This window comes from Falco naumanni, chromosome 5 (assembly GCF_017639655.2).
Source record: "Falco naumanni isolate bFalNau1 chromosome 5, bFalNau1.pat, whole genome shotgun sequence".
NCBI lineage: Eukaryota > Metazoa > Chordata > Aves > Falconiformes > Falconidae > Falco > Falco naumanni.
The window spans coordinates 42,420,134-42,437,764 of NC_054058.1; the positions used below are offsets into that span (position 1 = coordinate 42,420,134).

General features: G+C 34.4%; 1 protein-coding gene across 14 annotated transcripts in view; it reads right to left on the reverse strand.

Annotated features, from left to right (window-relative positions):
* CEP290 (centrosomal protein 290) overlaps window positions 1-17,631 on the reverse strand; it is a 55,644-nt gene that overhangs the window by 27,489 nt on the left and 10,524 nt on the right. For 13 of the 14 annotated variants that reach the window (XM_040594630.1, XM_040594631.1, XM_040594634.1 and 10 more), the window contains 13 exons: window positions 17,389-17,551; window positions 16,623-16,723; window positions 16,443-16,530; window positions 15,865-15,977; window positions 13,791-13,875; window positions 12,290-12,432; window positions 11,539-11,703; window positions 10,426-10,575; window positions 9,291-9,406; window positions 6,950-7,052; window positions 2,737-2,967; window positions 2,006-2,179; window positions 425-536 (listed from right to left, as the gene is read on the reverse strand). In XM_040594630.1, coding sequence (XP_040450564.1) covers window positions 425-536; window positions 2,006-2,179; window positions 2,737-2,967; window positions 6,950-7,052; window positions 9,291-9,406; window positions 10,426-10,575; window positions 11,539-11,703; window positions 12,290-12,432; window positions 13,791-13,875; window positions 15,865-15,977; window positions 16,443-16,530; window positions 16,623-16,723; window positions 17,389-17,551 — 1,744 coding nt within the window. The remainder of the gene's footprint in view (window positions 1-424; window positions 537-2,005; window positions 2,180-2,736; window positions 2,968-6,949; window positions 7,053-9,290; window positions 9,407-10,425; window positions 10,576-11,538; window positions 11,704-12,289; window positions 12,433-13,790; window positions 13,876-15,864; window positions 15,978-16,442; window positions 16,531-16,622; window positions 16,724-17,388; window positions 17,552-17,631) is intronic. The other variant, XM_040594642.1, reaches the window with a different exon arrangement.

Genomic DNA, 17,631 nt, shown 5'->3' on the forward strand with positions numbered 1-17,631 from the left:
AAGTTAGAACATACTGTACCTTATTAAAAATAAATAATAATAATAATAATAATAATCAGGTAATGTTCCTTTACAAGTTCCAGCTTTTAAACCCTTGACCCAGTAACCCAAGAAAAGTCAATGTGGCACAGTTTCCAGAGGGAATGACCAAACTTTGTTTTGGTCAAGCAGATAAGTAAAATGAAGCAAACAAAAAAACCACTCAAAAAACCCCAACCCAACCAAAAAACACCAAACAAAAAACCACCCCACTCCAAACCAAAACCCCTCAAAAAATTAAGATCACTTACGAAAAATACAAAATAGTTTTGACCTTTTTTGTTGCTGTTTTAAGATATATCAATTTTAAAATGTTTTAAAATATTACTTTTACACAGGACATACCATTTGATTTTTAATGTTGCAATATAACTTTCATACTTGCCTAGTTTAGTCATCTGTTCCCAAGCCTGTTCTACAGTGTGAAGTTTCTCTTTTGTGATCTCCAGTTCCTTGTTCAATAAATTTATCTGTGCTTTCAAGGATTCATTCTCATGCTGTATGACAAAAAAGTTGCAACATAACAGCAAAATATTTATCTGTAGCAGATGTTTAATATATATAAAATATTTTAAATTAACAGATTTTACCTATGCACAATCCATAATCTACATATATGGTAACAGAAGAGCATTAAAGTTCTCACCCAGGTGTAAAAATGCTAGGTCTTTGCTCTCTATGTTGTATCTTACTGTCAGCTAGTATTACTGTGACTATTTATTACCATTGACTGTCGTTCCTAAAGTGTGTAGAATTAGATGAAGAAGTTTATGTTTTCATATTAAACACTTTATTAACAGTAGGAAAGAAAGAAGTACTCTTGGAGGATATTTCATCCCGTACAGGATACTTCATCTTGCACATAAATATACATGCTGCTTCCAGTTCTTTCAGGCATCTAGTATGATGCCTAAACATTTTATAAATCTTCCTTCACTCCTCCAAATAGAAACACAAATTTCCACATTAATCAGTAAAATAAATTGAATACTTAATATTAATTTTCAATTTCTAGTTTTTAAACATACTTTTAGTTTGCTATTGATAAATGATTCTCTAGCTCTATGAAATTGCTGAAATAGGCAATGCAAGTTTTCATACACACATTTCACAGAGAAGGAATCATTCATTCTTCAGCTAACACAAATGCACCTACCTGTTCCATGCAGACAAATTTAATACTTAGTAAGTTTACCCACCACATGTATTTAATCCTTCTCAACCACTGAAACCCAAGAGATAAGAACATGACATAAACTTTGACTACTCATTAAACTACTACTTTCTTGGACTGTTATTTCTGACATGAATGAGAAGTGGGAGGTAGTAACATGTATTTGAAGCCAGCTTCACAGTTCTTGAAAAGAAACTCATTTCTACTTGAGAATAAAAGTTCAAAGGATAGTTACATATTTGCAGTCCCTATGACGTTTTGCAAACACACTGTGAACTATCTTTGGCTGTTTACTTTTTTATGGAAGTACAATGTCAAAGGTTTACTGCCTTTTGGAACTGAATATCTAGTTCTTGTAAATCTGGAATTAGTAAGAGCACTTACACTGAGAGAAAGCTTTGAAAGTTTACACTCATTCTACTTTCCTTATGACCTCCAAAACTGAAGATGATAGTAAATATTCCTTCTGCTAGCCATGTTTTGGAAATCAAAGAATTAAAAGTACTTTGTGCGGGAACATACCCAGAGCTTACCTTAAAAAGCTAACAAACCAATGAAAAAAATTAACAACCCAAACCACCAAAACAATTAAACAAAATGCTTTTAGGTATGCCCATTGAAATAGCATCAGTAAGACTGGCTCCAGCATCTCATACCCACTATGGAAACTGTTATAACAGCAGTTCTAGTGCTGGGACTTCTGTTCTATTAAGTGAGAACAAACCCCAATCTAGACGAATGTATAATGAGGGTTTTTTTTGCTTTAGGGTTCAAACATAATGCAAACATTACCTCCATGTGTTCCATGTTTGTTGTCCGTTGGACGAGCAAGTTATCTTTTTGTAACATATCTCTGTATTTAGCAGTTAATGCATTATACTGTTTATTAGCCAGTTCTAGTTCAGACAATGGCACACTACTATCCAACACTTTTTGCAGAGCTGCAATCTTAAAGCTTGCCGTTTCCTACGAAAATAATCAAGACAATGGGTTACTAAGATCTGCTACATCTTTAAGTAGAAAAATTAAAATTACTCCATGGAAAACCAATACCACTTAATATAATGCTTTAGAACGCAATACTGGTTTATTTTAGTAAATTACTGTCCATCTTTACAAAATGCTTGCAATAAAATTTCAATTTCTCTGGTATTTCAACTCTCTGGGTAATTTTATAAATAGCTACCGCTTAATTATAAGATGCTGTCAAAAACATATTTTATAAGGATGAGTTAATACAGGCCCTAGCAACCTGCACGGCCAAAAAGTAAGATTTGGTTTCATATAATATTGTCAACAAAGAAAAAACTTGCTGAAGCAAATTCAGAAGGGGAAAACTGACAGGTTTCATATTATAACGCTTATTTAAATACAAAGAATGTTTTTGACAAAATTCATAACAGCATTTAACAAGCACTGGGATAATACATTCAAGAAACCAGTACTGCTTCCATTTAAGAAAAGTATACTCACTGCCAAATTGTAAAACTAAAAATGCGTACTATTACTACTATAAACTTTACCTTGAATCGTTGCAAGTTTCCAATCTTCCCTATAACTGCAGCCTCCATATGTGTTATTTCATCCTTTAGTTTCTCATTTTCTTTCCTAAGATGCCGTTCCATTTCAAGTAAAGTGGTATACTGCCTTGTTAGTGACCTTTCATTAACACGTAAAACAGTTATTTTCCTACTATTTTCTGCAAGTACTTTTTTTGTTTCATCAGGATCCAGCTGAAGTGCACTGAGTAAATTCTGTAAAATAATTTAACAAGAACCTTGTACAGAAATATGGTAAAATTCAACTACACAGACAAGTTTTCTTGTACATTTTTTAATCTAGATGTAAAAATCCCATTAAACTGTCCAAAATATTTTTTTGTAATAAAAAATACACACACACTCAACATATGCATAAGAATACAATATTCTATTATAAGAAAAGAACAAAGTTAAATCTTCAAAATCATTAGTTTCTGAGGAATAGAAGCTAAATACAGCTGACTGACGTTTTCAAAATTTAGAACAAAAATAATTCTTTGCATTCACTGGCACCAGTCTTCCTCCCTTTTACTAGAATCAGAACAAATTTATTGGAACAATTTTCAAAACCAAACAGAATCCCTCTGGTTCCTAACAAACACTAATGATGTCCTACTTTGAGGACCAAAACAGTATTTGTGAAGTAACCATAGGACCCCTCCTACAGAAACATGTGATTGTGTATATGTGTGCACACACATGTCTGCATGGCATGTGTAAAACTGAGAAGGGGCAGGGTAGGGAGAGGTGGGGAGGGAAATACAGCAACTCAGGTCACAGAAAGCATGTGAGCTTTAACTTCGCTGTTGCACACACCAGCTTGCCAAAGAGAAAGAGAGTAGAAATTGGAGCTGTAAATCCCCAAGTTCCCATGAACATAATGAAGAAAAGCGAGCAGGTAGCTATCAAAATATCCAGAGTCCTGGAGGCCTGAAGCCATGAGAAAGATCTGCTTCTGTGGCAACTAGCAAAGATTTGGTTTTTCTGATCAACAAGTCTATTTTTCTTAAGGTTTTAAGAGCAAGCAACACGTTTCAATTGAAAATCCACAGTGAATTAATTTCAGAGAAAAGTTTAATCTAAAACTGTTCACTTAATTCTTATTGAAATTACATACTAACAAAAAATAATATTAAATAATAGTACATATTTCTTATTTTTGGATAGGATATGTTTCTGGAAACAAAAGCTATTGGTAAACAGTAATTTCTTACAAGATCTCAACAATACTTTGACAGCACCACTAATATCATATAACCCTTATCATATTTTAAATATATTTAAAAACAAATCCCAGAAATATCTTAATCCTGCTACATACACCTAGTGCCCTGGCATGTACAGGACAACCAGGTGATCAGGCCCAGTCAGCACAGGTTTATGAAAAGCAGGTCCTGCTTGACTAACCTGATCTCCTTCTATGACAAGGTGATCTACTTAGTGGATGAGGGAAAGGCTATGGATATTGTCTACCTAGACAATAAAAATAAATAAATAAGAATAAATAAATTAAGCCTTTGACACAGTTTCCCACAGATTTCTCCTGGAGAAACTGGCAGCTCCTGGCTTGGACAGAGGTACCGAATAAAAAGCTGGCTGGATGGCCAAGCTCAAAGAGTTGTGGTGAATGGAGTTAAATCCAGTTGACAGTCGGTCACAAGTGGTGTTCCCCGGGGTTCAGTATTGAGGCCAGTTCTGCTTTACGTCTTTATCAATGATCTGGATGAGGGGATTGAGTGCATCCTCACTACGTCTGCAGAAGCCACCACGCTGGGCAGGAGTGCTGATCTACTTGAGGGCAGGAAGGCTCTGCAGAGGGATGTGGACGAGCTGGACTGATGGGCGAGGTCAACTGTATGAGGTTTACGAGGGAGAAGTGCTGGGTCCTGCATTTGGGTCACACCAACGCCACGCAATGCTACAGGCTTGGGGCAGACTGGCTGGAAAGCTGCCTGGGGGAAAGGACCTGGGGGTGCTGGCTGACAGCTGGGTGAACGTGAGCCAGCAGTGTGCCCAGGTGGCCAAGAAGGCCAACAGCATCCTGGCTTGTATCAGAAATACTGCAGCCAGCAGGACAGGGGAAGTGATTGCCTGCCTGTGCCTGAGCACACTGGTGAGGCTACATCTCCAGTACTGCGTTTGGTTTTGTGTCCCTTACTAAAAGAAAGACATAGATGTGCTGGAGCGTGTCCAAAGAATGGCCACTAAGCTGGTGGAGGGTCTAGAGCACAAGTCTCATGACGAGTAGCTGAAGGAACTGGCATTGTTTAGCCTGGAGAAAAGAAGGTTTAGGGGAGACCATGCTGCCCTCAACAACTACCTGAAAGAATGTAGTGAGGTGAGTATTGGTCTCCTCCCAAGTAACAAGCGACCAGACAAGAGAAAATGGCCTCAAGTTGTGCCAGGGGAGGTTTAGATTGGAGATTAGGAAAAATTTCTTCACTGAAAGGGTTGTCAAGCATTGGAACAGGCCGGCCAGAGACATGGTTGAGTCACCATCCCTAGAGATATTTAAAAGACATGTAGACATGGCATTTAGTGACATGGTTTAGTAGTGGACTTGGCAGTGCTAGATTAACGGTTGGACTAGATGATCTTAAGGGTCTTTTCCAACCTAAATGATTCCATGCTACAATCTACTCCTGTGACTTGAAATGAAGAATAAGACACTGAACATATTAAGTAAGATATCTCTCTCTCATACAGTAGAAACACCTGAAAAACAATTTCAGTTTCACTTTTCTGGAAATATATCTAGGCTTAATTGCCTCAGGATACAATTATTTTGCAAATCAATCACAGTTATGAATAAGATTATAAGCAGGACTACATACCACTACAGTTACCCCTCAGCAGAAGTAAAGGGTTATAACTCAACTGTCTAAACTTAGGCATGCAGTGTCAGCACCTTGTGATATCCTTACCCTGTGTCTGCTTCTCTAAAATGACACATGTCCCATAAACCTTCTGTCATATTTGGCAGCTTTTGGTACCAGCCCGAAGACACCTGAAGCCATCTGAAATTGCACTATGTCTGTGATCAGACACCTGCATCAATTCCAGGAACTTTTAAGTATCACCTTCTTAAAAAGTTATTTTTCAGTTTTCTTAATAGAATATTGAATTCAAGTCTTGGTGGAAGTAAATCAAAATAGAAAGATGAATTCTGTTTCCTGTTTTTGCGAAACACTGATACATATACACGAACAGGTATATATAAATAAGATGTCATTCCAAGTAATAACCTTAATTTTTAGTATAAATTAATGTGTTTTCCATGGGTATGCCTGCATAGCTCCTCCTCCCAAACAGCCTGAATAACAACTGCTGTTGAGAGCATATGAGTGTAAATAGTGTGTGCAAACAGAATACCTGTGACTGATTGAGAGGGCATTTGCTCAAAACTGATAATCTTGAAGAGGAAGATGACCATCACACAGATTGAATAGTAACCATAAAATTAGAGACTTAAAGAAGTACTCAGCTTGAAAATTAGTATAAAGGAAGCATGAAAACATCCAGCAGCAGGGGCAGAGAGAGTTACAATGTAGCACTGTTAATCTAGTTCAGGTTCAGACGTTTCCCCACTGTCTGTGCACATGTGAGCGTTTCCTCCCTGCTGGACACCTCGAGCCTGCGCGCTCCACCTAAGCGACTGGCAGTACCAAGTGCAACAAGTAGGGACCCACAAGCTGGGTGTGTGTATGTGACCTCCTGGGTCAAGCTGGGTTTCTCACCAGTGCATGGATTAGCAGACTGCAGGGAGGCACACAGGTATGCGTAACACCAGAGCAGCCCCACATCTACACAGCACCCTGAAGCACGCTCAAGAGGTGTGTGCTGTTAACCTGAAGGGGCCACGGAATAAATATAACCGTGTGAATGTGGATGTGTGGAATGAGAAAATTCCTGAATACTGCTTAGAGATTTTTAGGTCTATAGTAACATTTTGTGTGTGCCTTAATATTGTGATTTACCTTTTTTGTTGTTGATACTGATTCTGAATGTATAGTTCACTGATTGCTAGTTATTTACATTCCATTAATAAATCAATAAACTACTTCCCTTCTGCTTTGATTTCTTTGAGCATTCTTCCCAGCAACACTTTCCCCATCTAAGACATTACAGTATTGTATTAAAAACTCTGTCCTATGTACTAAAACCTTTTTGAAAAATGAGAAACAAAATTACTTACAGAATATGCCTTTACTTTTGTAGCATCCTGTTCTTTTTGCTCTTCTAGCTTTTTCATTTCCTCTTTCATATCTTCTGATTCTTTCTGCCATCTTTCCTTTTGACTAAAATGGTAATTAAATACTTTCATTTAGAACCATGAAAGATGATGATTTTTAAAACTGTAACTGAAACAGCAACCCTGAAATATTACAAACCAAGACACTTCTGTTTCGCAGTAACGTAATCTGAAAAATACATTAGAATTTGTAGGTGGATTACTGAAAAACTATCCCCTGTTCAGGCTACAGCTGGTTTAATGATTAAAGTAATTCCTACATTAAAGTGTCATATCTCTTCTTCACATGTGTACTGAAGTGCAGAGATACTCCCCAAAAATATACACAAATGGGATTTAATCTGGTTTAAAATAAACACCTGTATTTCAAATTAATTAATTACTTGCACATGTCTTTGTAAAAATCTGCGAAATTTAAAACTTTGCAAATAAAAATGTTTCCACTTTTAAGTACCTCTCTGGAAGCTCCAGTTCTCCCTTTTATAGGGAGACAAAAATCATACTACTGGCATTTACCATGCTATGAGCCTGGAAATGGGCCTTTTCATTTTGAAGCACACTCAGCCCAGCAGATTTCAGCAGGTATTCACAATTTTGCCCAGTAATTTGGCTGGTAAGATTTACAGCTAGATAAAATGGTTTGGCAAATAATCAATGACTCCTCCTATAACTGTTTCCTTTGCATGAAGTACAGGCACATTCATTAGCTAAGACAGACAACCTGCAAGAGGAACAAGGTTTCTACAGTTCCTGACAGAATATAAATCAATATTGATGTATTTTTAATGAATCATACAGAACGGCACAGTATCATAAGGAAAATATTACTCGCTCATCCTCTGCAAATTCCCCACAGCACAGTAGCTGGCTTTTTGTTTAAAAGATGTCGGTTCAAATTTCCCTCAGAAAGTGGACAGAATTAAACTTAGGTTTCCCATATCCAAATTCTGCCTTAGAGGTCAAATTTCTAAACAAAAGTGTAGTCAACAGCTGTAATATGAATTCAATTTTTACAATGGTTTTGGAACTCCTTTTCTTCTATTACATTCATTACATTTTATTTCAGATGTGTAAAGGACACTATTTCCCACCCTAGTTTTTCTATAACAGAACAATAAAAAACATTTAAAAACCCCCACCAAACAAAACCATCAAAAGATTCTGCTTTGTTTTGGCTCAAACTACCCTCTTCTAACCACTTTTATTTACTTATTTGAAAACAAAAAAGCCCTATGAACTGTTTATACATGCCTAATAAGGAACTTTCTATAGACTGTACAGGATATTTTAGGCTAATTTTAAACAAACAATCAAGGGGTTTTCAGAAGTATTTTCTCTTGAAAGAGGATATCTTAATTTCTTCCATAATGGAAGAATAGGGACGAAAAGGAAAGAAAATACTTTGAAAGTGAGTCTTTATGGGATGCCAAGTCAAAGAATCTCCTCCCCCAACTTCAATCTGTAACAGGTTTGGAGAAGAAGCCTTGAATCACCTCATCATTGGAGATAACTAATCTGGTAGTAAATGAGGCAGCACATTACAGCCTTTAGTATTTTCAAAAAGCTACAGCTTTAATGCCTGATACAGAGATAATGTTATCTGGGAAGCCTTAACTGATTCAAAGAACAAACAGAAAGTCATGAAAGACAAAAAACCCTTATTCTGCAACCAATCCAGTGACTGTTCATTCCAATTCAAAGACAGAGAGGATACAACTAAGAATCTGTTAATTGAAGAACCCAAATCACCATATTCATCTCTATGCTCCTAACAGATGAAAATCCTTTTTTGAGCACAATAATATTTTTATAGAAATTAGATTCAATCAAGCATATAAAGGAGCTAAGATTCTGAAAGAAAACCAACTACGAAGTCCCGCCAATCTGAAATTTTGAAACAGAGATCTCTGACTGTATTTGGGTAACAGTTTTCTTTTATTTCCCCTCAGAAGAACTGTTGGGACCCATACCTGAAAGCAAAAGAAAATGAGACTGAAAAGTCCATAATACCAGGTTCTAATAAAATACCAGATATCAAATGCAGAAAGCACAATGCAATCCTCAATATAAAGTCTGCAATATGAAGAGTCCGGCAGAAAAATTTTTTGCAAGTTTTCTGAATTTTTACAGGACTAAAGAAAATCTATGGAGTCCATATCCAAGAGCAGTGGCATTTAAGATGCTTGACCAAAAAACTACTTCAACACAGCAGCAAATCTTGTATTTGAAAACTGTTAACCATTTAGATAGCTGAACTTTCATAAATCAGAAAACAGAACAGTACCTCTGATATTCTTTATACAGCAAGCCTTGTTGATGACGAACTACTGCAAATTTTCGTTTGTAGTCCTCTACTGCATCTTCTAATTGTTTAAGCAATTGTTCTTTATTTTCCAGTTCCTAATGATTATTTTCCAAACAAAAATATTGAAGTGATTAATACAGGTTTTAAACATGAAAGGATTAATCAAAATGCCAGTTCTCCCTTGTGTTTTTCATGATGGATGCTTCTGTCATGAACTGTGTGAACTGCAGATATGAAATGTGTATTTTCTTTAGAAGCATCAGATAAAAATAGGTCCAATAATCTTTGGCATTCATACAAATAGGTGTGAAATAGTGCATAATTACACTGTGGATTACAGCCCTCAAAGTTCAAAAACACCACAACACACTGCTAATCCACAAAGAATACTAATTGACTGTCTAACTGGAAAGCGGTATTTCTTTTCATGTTCCCAAATACTCACTACTTTATAATCATATACAGTTGAAAAATATTCTCTAATCAACAAAAGTAATCAAAGACAAAGACAGAATAAATAATTTAGTAATAATAAAAAGCTAAGTTCTTTTTACTCCAGTTCTCAAACAGTCAGCTATTCTTTACTGTGTACTTGTCTGCTATGCTTCTCATAGGAGCCACTGGCTTTGTTTTCAATGTATTTATGTCTCTTTTTACAAATGGTGATGTATTTTTGACAAATAATGGAATGAAAATTCATATGGTAAATAGAGACCTTTGCTGTATAGAGAAAAAAACGTTCAGAATAGGATCTGCACATGCAGACTCAGGTGTGGAATCCAGACAGGAGTGAGAGAGAATTTCTCATAAAAATAGTGCAAATGCAGAAGTAGAAGGAAGAGTGGGCAAATGTTTAGATGAAAATTCAAATTTAAAACAAAAAAACCTGAATTGTTGTCAAAAAAATTAATTAAGTATTACCTTCCAGGTTTACAACACAGCAAAATACTTACAGCTTTAAAAAGCCAGAATAGCCCAAAGAGTTTACTGAATGTCAGAACTTCAAAGTAATTTTGTTGAGTTTGCCTATGTCCATACATGGCATGGTACAACATTTTGGAGGAATTAGCTACATGTTACAAATATTCTTGATATCAAGGAGTAAATAAGTTACCTGTATAAGATGTATTAAATATTCATTCAGAGAATTAATCACATTAACACTTGAAGGAACCATTCCTTCTGGAAGATTCACTGCTTGGAAGACAATATTGGCACCTTCTGACTGACGTAATAAGCAAATTTCATTTTTCAGCTGTGCAATCTGAAGAAAAGACACAAAAGCATAAATAAGTAGCTCTTGCTATTTAATTAAAAAAATGATAGTAAATATGTTGTTTTCCTCTATGACATCAGTTATTAACAACCTAATTCATTTCCGTTTATATTCTAAAGCATTCAAACACTCTTTAAAGTAATCTTTTTAAAGTACTGTGATTCCATAAATCATCAAATACATAACAGCAAAATGAGATATATAAATATATCTCAAATGACTCCGGCAGTCAGAGCATCTTCACTTATCTGAAAATTCACCAGTTTTATTCCAAGTTGTTTAGAACACAGAGCATTTCTATTCCTTTTAAAAAAGATGAAGTTTTGGAAAGAATTATTGCAGTTGTTATTTGATGGGTTTATTCTAAACGAATCTTTGCCTTTTCATTTAACTTCTTAAAAGCTCTACGGTTCTCAACTCTAACAGTACATAAAACATTATTCTAGAACATTAGTTACTCGCAAGTCTTTTTGCATCACCAAAACTGTTCTAAAAGGCAAATTTAAATGTGGCTTCTTGTAAGACAAAATTCCATTCCTCATTCCACAGAATCAATTGTACAAGTTAGAACAAGATACAGGATTTTAGAGAACAATTAATCATTCTAGAACACTTCATCTCTGTTACTTATTTATAAATAACAAATGCAAGACTACTGGCTTTTTGAAGAAATGTGAGCTTTTTTGGGCACAGCTGTCCTGAAAAGATGGGCACAACTGGTGTTTAACATTACAGGATACTCCAACGATAAAGTACCATTAAGAGGAGTAAGATTTGAACTTAATGTGGATCAATTGATAGATCTGATACATAAATTTAATTAAGATTTGTATAATTACACTGTTCACATAAGCTAAACCAAATATCTTACAGATTGTGTGGTTTTGTTCTAAATTATCAGAGCAGACACTTCTCAAGTACAAAATAAATTATATAAAATAAACTGTATACCTTTTCATTTGCATTTGTCAGCTGATTAGAGAAATCTGTTGCCTCCTTCTGAGTCTGTTTAAGTATCTGTCTTAATTCTTCATTTCGTCCTGTAAGCTGGTCAACCTGAGCTTTCAAGTGCACACTAGCATCAAAGGTTCCCTCTGAATTCTTTAACTCCATTGCCTATTGCAGTAAACGTTTAATTAACAAAACAGGGACAAGGTACAGAAAAGCTTTGTTTTTTTCATAATAAACTGAAGCACTCAAGTTTAGACTACATGAAATTAGCAAAAAGCATGAAATTATAATGTTGTAAAATCTACTTATCAGTTTCCTGATGGCGTATTTGACATAGACTGTGATTTAAATGGTTAAATTTTCCTCTAAACCCACTAATTTTTTTGTAAGATGTTTGAATAATGAATTTTTCTTAAACATTTGATGCAGGTTTCATAGAGATAAAAGACACGCAAACAAACTTTTACCTTAAGCTTTATGACTGGGACAATAAACTTGCCAAAGACAGTTTTATACTATCCAGCTGAAGGTTGTGGTTTGGTTTTGTTGAATTTTTATTGGAATTCTCCTAATGCTGTATAGTTGTAGTTTGCATTTTTAAACAAGTATCACACTAGGTACTCCTATTGTAACTAAGGAAGTATATGTATAAGGAAGCTACTATTTAACTATACAAACCCAATGACTGAGGAGGGGAAAAAAAGGCTGTAAATCCTACAATGCTAAATAATAGTTCAGAAAGCAAGCTTACGTTAACTAAACGATCCAGGCTAGGTATTATTAAGGCTGTTTCTCCTGCCTTCACATTAGGATCCTTCTGCATTTCCTTGACAGCTTGCAATATCTCTTTCATTCCTTGTTCAAGTTGTTTATTTTCTTCTGATAATTCTTTTACTGTAATAAAATTTTTAAATGTGTCTAAAAGCATTGAAAAAAACTAGTTACAGTTTCCTAGGAAATTTCATAATACTACTTGTTGATTTGATATATAAAAAGAATGTTCATGTTATAGATAGACATAACAAATTAGGAAGGTAAAAGTAGAGCTGCTAGGAACATCTGCAGTGTATTTCACTGGAGAAATACCAACAAAAAAAAAAATGAAGTACTTCATGGGAATACATCTGACTTTTTTGAACCTTCCAAGCTCAAATGTTTCCTGCCACTTTTTTCACTTCTTTAGTAGCCTGACTGGCTTTCACAAATCCAGAAACATGGCTATCTTGGAAATATTTGGGTAGAACAATGAAGTATATGGGAATTGCCTGGAATTCCTGCTGCAGACTGGGAAAAAAGAGCACATTTAAATTATGTAGCTGTAATAAAGACTCCCAAAATACCCAATTTTCCTGCCACCAATAGATTCTCAGTGGAACGCCAGAGTTTCCAGCACAGAACAAGTCTGGAAACTTACAAAACCCAAAACAACAAACCTGTAAGGATGTTCTCTGCATCTTACAATCCGGCTAACTGTCCTGAATGCTCAAGACTGAAACAAAATCTGAAGCAGTTTGAGCAGTTTCAACAAATTTATTTTAAAAACTCAAAAAAAATATGTTTAGAATTCACATTCTCTGGGAAAAAAAGATGCTTCTCTAGAGAAATTATATTATTTTTATTTCAGCTAACATACATATATATGTAAGCAGCAAATGGGTTTAATTCCACAGTACTTCCTTGGAAGCAGAAAAATACTACAATTACACAAGTAGATTGTATAATTGTTATAACTGGGATCGCTCACAGACTTCAAGCCCTTATTAGGTCTGATTCAGGAAGGAAAAATATGAGAGATCCTAGTTTAATGTACTTAGAATTAATAAATTCTGTTTCATGTACTATCTTTAATTTAAGTTTAAAATTAGCAACATAACATATGTATTAATACATACATACACAAAGATACACATAATAAAAACACAAAGTAAAAAAATAAAAGTCATTAGCGAGAATTCAAAGAAACTCCAATTCGATAAATGCCATTTACATTCATTGTTTTGTAATCATTGTGTTAACACCTGGACCAATTCACAACCATAATTTCCGCAGTTTGGAAGTATATTAGAATGACTGTATAATAACCTTCTACGTACACAGGAAATTCAATTATTGTGAAAGATAACAAAGTAAACTGCCTTTAAAACAGAAACTGTCAGGTGTTTATGGTCACAATCACAGAAACAGAATAACTAAATAAGCTATCTGCAGGTACCTGATAATATTCCCTGGTTTTAAAACAGGTTGCAACTTACATTTAGATTGAAATTTGGCTATTACAGTCCTGTTGTTCTCCAGATCTCTCTCTCTCACACTTAATTCATTTTCAAGATACTCATTCTAAAAAAAAGAACAAAGACAACTGAAAAATTGTAATTAGGAATTTTAGTATTAGAATTTTTATTACATCTCTGTGTTTAAGTTGAGGATCAACGCTTGAAAAGATTGCTAATCCATATATATTCAACAGTGAAATTACACAGTATGTAAACCACAATGAGGTGTTATATAGAAGGCAACAATCAAAGAAATAGCTTCATCTTCACAGCAATAAAATTATCAGGAAAATATTATTTAAATCATGAATAAACTTTATATAAATACTTATCCTGTTTTGTTTTTTAAAAAACCTTGTATTACCTGCTTGTATTGCCTGGCTTCTGCATTTTTTAGGATTTAATTCTGTGTAACTATTTAGCATACTCTTGATCAGCAATTACCTGCTCATTCTCAAAAAAATCCCAACAGTAAGTAATTACTATAGGATTTTATCTCCATTTTTATATATAAAAAATATTTCAAAGACTTATGTTCCAAAATATAAAAACTCCCACTTCTTTTCTACCAAAAATGCAATTAGTAAGCATTATTAATTCCACAGCTTGGCTAACACAGTATTTTAAGAGAAATCACAACAGCAAAGCATACTCCTGTAGCATGGAAAAACTGCTGTATGATTGAAAAAAGCCTCATGTGTATAAATTTATACTTTCCATTGATCACTGACATAGCTCAAAAGGCTCGACAGAAATGCCATGAGTTCCAAAACTTTTCAGTTAAAGAGAGGAAAGATCTATTTGTTTATCTATATAGTTTTGTAACCATGGTGTTTCCTTATCACATTCTTAGATGTTTCTCCCAGCCAAAAAATACAGATCTGAATTTTAGCAATCTAATGTTCTAGTCCCAGCCTTTTTCCAAATTTGTAGTATGTCTTCATGAAAATTTCCTCGTCCACCTATGAATCTCCTGCCTGAAATGCAGCAGCAACTTCACTACAAGAATTACACAAGGTGTATTTTATTGTTTGAATTTATTTTCTAAACAACTGCAATAGATGTAAACACACACATACCATAAAAGTGTATCACTTGTGACCTAAGAAGGTCTAATTCTCTCCTCAACTGCTCTATGCAATTTTCAACAGGATCTACCTGACCTGAGTGTTCTAGTTGTTCCTTTCAAGTCCACTTTTCAAAGGTTTTACTTGCAACAATTCTGTTAGGCATTTCTTCCCTTCTCTGTCTTCTCGAAAGGTAGTTAAATCAGAAAACTCTACTTGCAAATACTCCTGTTATCCTTCAATGTCATCATTTGCATTTTGTGTGTTACTGGCTTTCAAAAAGCAGATGTACAAGGAATCTGAGAGTTTTTGCTAAGAGAGAGTCCTGGGCAAAAATTTTCCTGACCTGTCTGGTCTGAATTAAAAGTTATGGACACTTGATTCTGAAACGATGGTTTGTTTCTATACTTTTGATCATTTGCCTCTGAGGTCTGACACACTGATAAGGAGAAAACAAACCTGTATAGTCTTATTTTAAGTCTTTTGACATCTCTCTATTGTCAGTATAATCTGTTATCCCTGATGTCTGTGTAAATTAGAGCTCTGGTGACATAAAAATCTCTTTTATACTAAGAGTTTCAGAATTACAGTTGTCATTAACTAGTTGCCACTTTGTCACAGGTTTTGAACCTAAATGAACCCAAGTATTTCTATTTGTTTCCAAGTGATCTAAATTCTTAAGTATGCCAGAAGTTATTCTAGGTAGATTTCCCACAGCTATATCTTTCTCTGACTTTGAAGTCTAATGGGTGTTTCTCTATCTGCAAGTGTGTTTCTCCCTTCCGCATTACATAAGTTGCTACCCTATATTCACAAAAAATACATAAAATTCAACTAATCTTCTAAAAAAAGACATTTTTTAATTTTTAAAAGCAGTTAATAAAAGCACCTAGAAAAATATTTGTACAGATACTTGCAAAGTAACTTTATCTTTATTTTGAAAGAGAAATACAAGAAACGTTTATGAACTTGCTTTATGAACCGACCTTTGCTTTTACTTCAGCAATATCATGTCTGTTCAAGAAACTCAACTTCCTCTTATTCATTCCCTTCTCTTCAGTAAAGCCATCAGTTATCTGCACATCACCAGCATCCAAACCTAATTACAAGTAAACGTACAAGTAATAATTATGGGTTTTTTAAAAGGTCACCAAGCAAGGTTACATATTCCTTCTAGTATATCCACGTTCTAGTTTTCTACCTGCAAAGTAAGAAGTAAACCTTCCCATCTGAGCACATTATGCTTCCCTGGGTGGCACAGAATTGAAATTTTAAAATTTTTGAAACACATACATTGTATAGATTTACTGGAAATCTTGGTGAGATTGTCCTGCATCTAAGAACTGCAAGCCAATGACACAACTCTTATTGATACAAGCCATAACAGTCAAAAAGCTACTGGAGTGTGAGACTACGGAAATGTAAACCCACTCACCTCCTCCTATTGATTCAGAGAAATGTATGTAGCCTTATGATTTAAACAATTGAGTAAATATAACACAGCTTTATTTGTAAGTATAGACAGCATGTTTTTGAAAGGACAGTTTGTAAAAAAAAATCCTACCTATCATTGCAACTCTTCTTCCTTTCTCCTGAGCCAACTTACGGACCTGTTTTTTCAGTTCAATTCTTTCCTCTTCCAGTCTTTCAATCTGCATATTATTATTCACTGATCAGTATTTTGTTTTGTTGAAATACATTTTTATTATGTGGATCTTATAGAAAAATGGAATTTATCACTTGCCTCTTGCAAAAGAATCTGGTTTTCAACTCTGTATTGCTGCTGCTTCAGTGCTTTGCTGTTTCTGAATTCATCTAAATCAATCATTGTCTTTGGCTCAAGACCTAAAACACAGTATATGCTGTATAAATATTCAATACAGAGGAACATTAACATCATTTATCATTAGGATGCAATTAATTTAAATAAGAAAGTAACTAATCAGGCAGAATTAAAAAATGTTGATAGTTGAATATATATTTGTCTATATACGTACAAATATCTTATACTGCATATAATAAGACTAGAAGAAAGCATAATTTTACTTCAGTAAAATCAAAACCCAAAATGCAATAAAATGCCACCTAAAAACTTAACTACATTTACGTTTAGATTCTTCTATCTAAAAAAAAGCCTGCCCAAAGTTTTCTTTGTTTTTCAAGGTAGCAATACAACTTCAGTATGTTGTGGTTTCTAAATACCATATTATTAAATTAATTAAGCAGTGTACAGTCAAAAAGGAATAAAAACCAAAAAAAGCACTACAAAGCCTATTCTAATTTCTTCAGTCAAAGCAACCTGTAACCCAAGCTCAGTCATGTACATTCAAGTACATATGTACAAGCATATACATACATGCAGTCTGTCCTAACTAACTAAAACTACTTACTAATACTAGAATATACAAAATTATTTCCAAGTAGTTCCTTGGTATAGTAAAAGATTTCCATGATACGTTATTTCAATTCTTACACAATAAATAAATAAAAACATAACTGATATAGCATACCTAAGCGCTCTCTGAGTTCTTCATTTTCATCAAGAAAATCATTTATTTTAAGTTCAAGTTTATTGACTTCCTGAATTAATGTTTCAATCTCATGATCTCTTATTTTGATTTGCTTTTTTAAATCTTTTATTTCAGCAACGGCCTCTTCTAAACCATATATTCCCTGTAAATACCCAAATGAAAAGTAAAAACAAAACAACCAACACAAGATGTAAGAAAGTAAATTGTAATTCTATCTTTCAT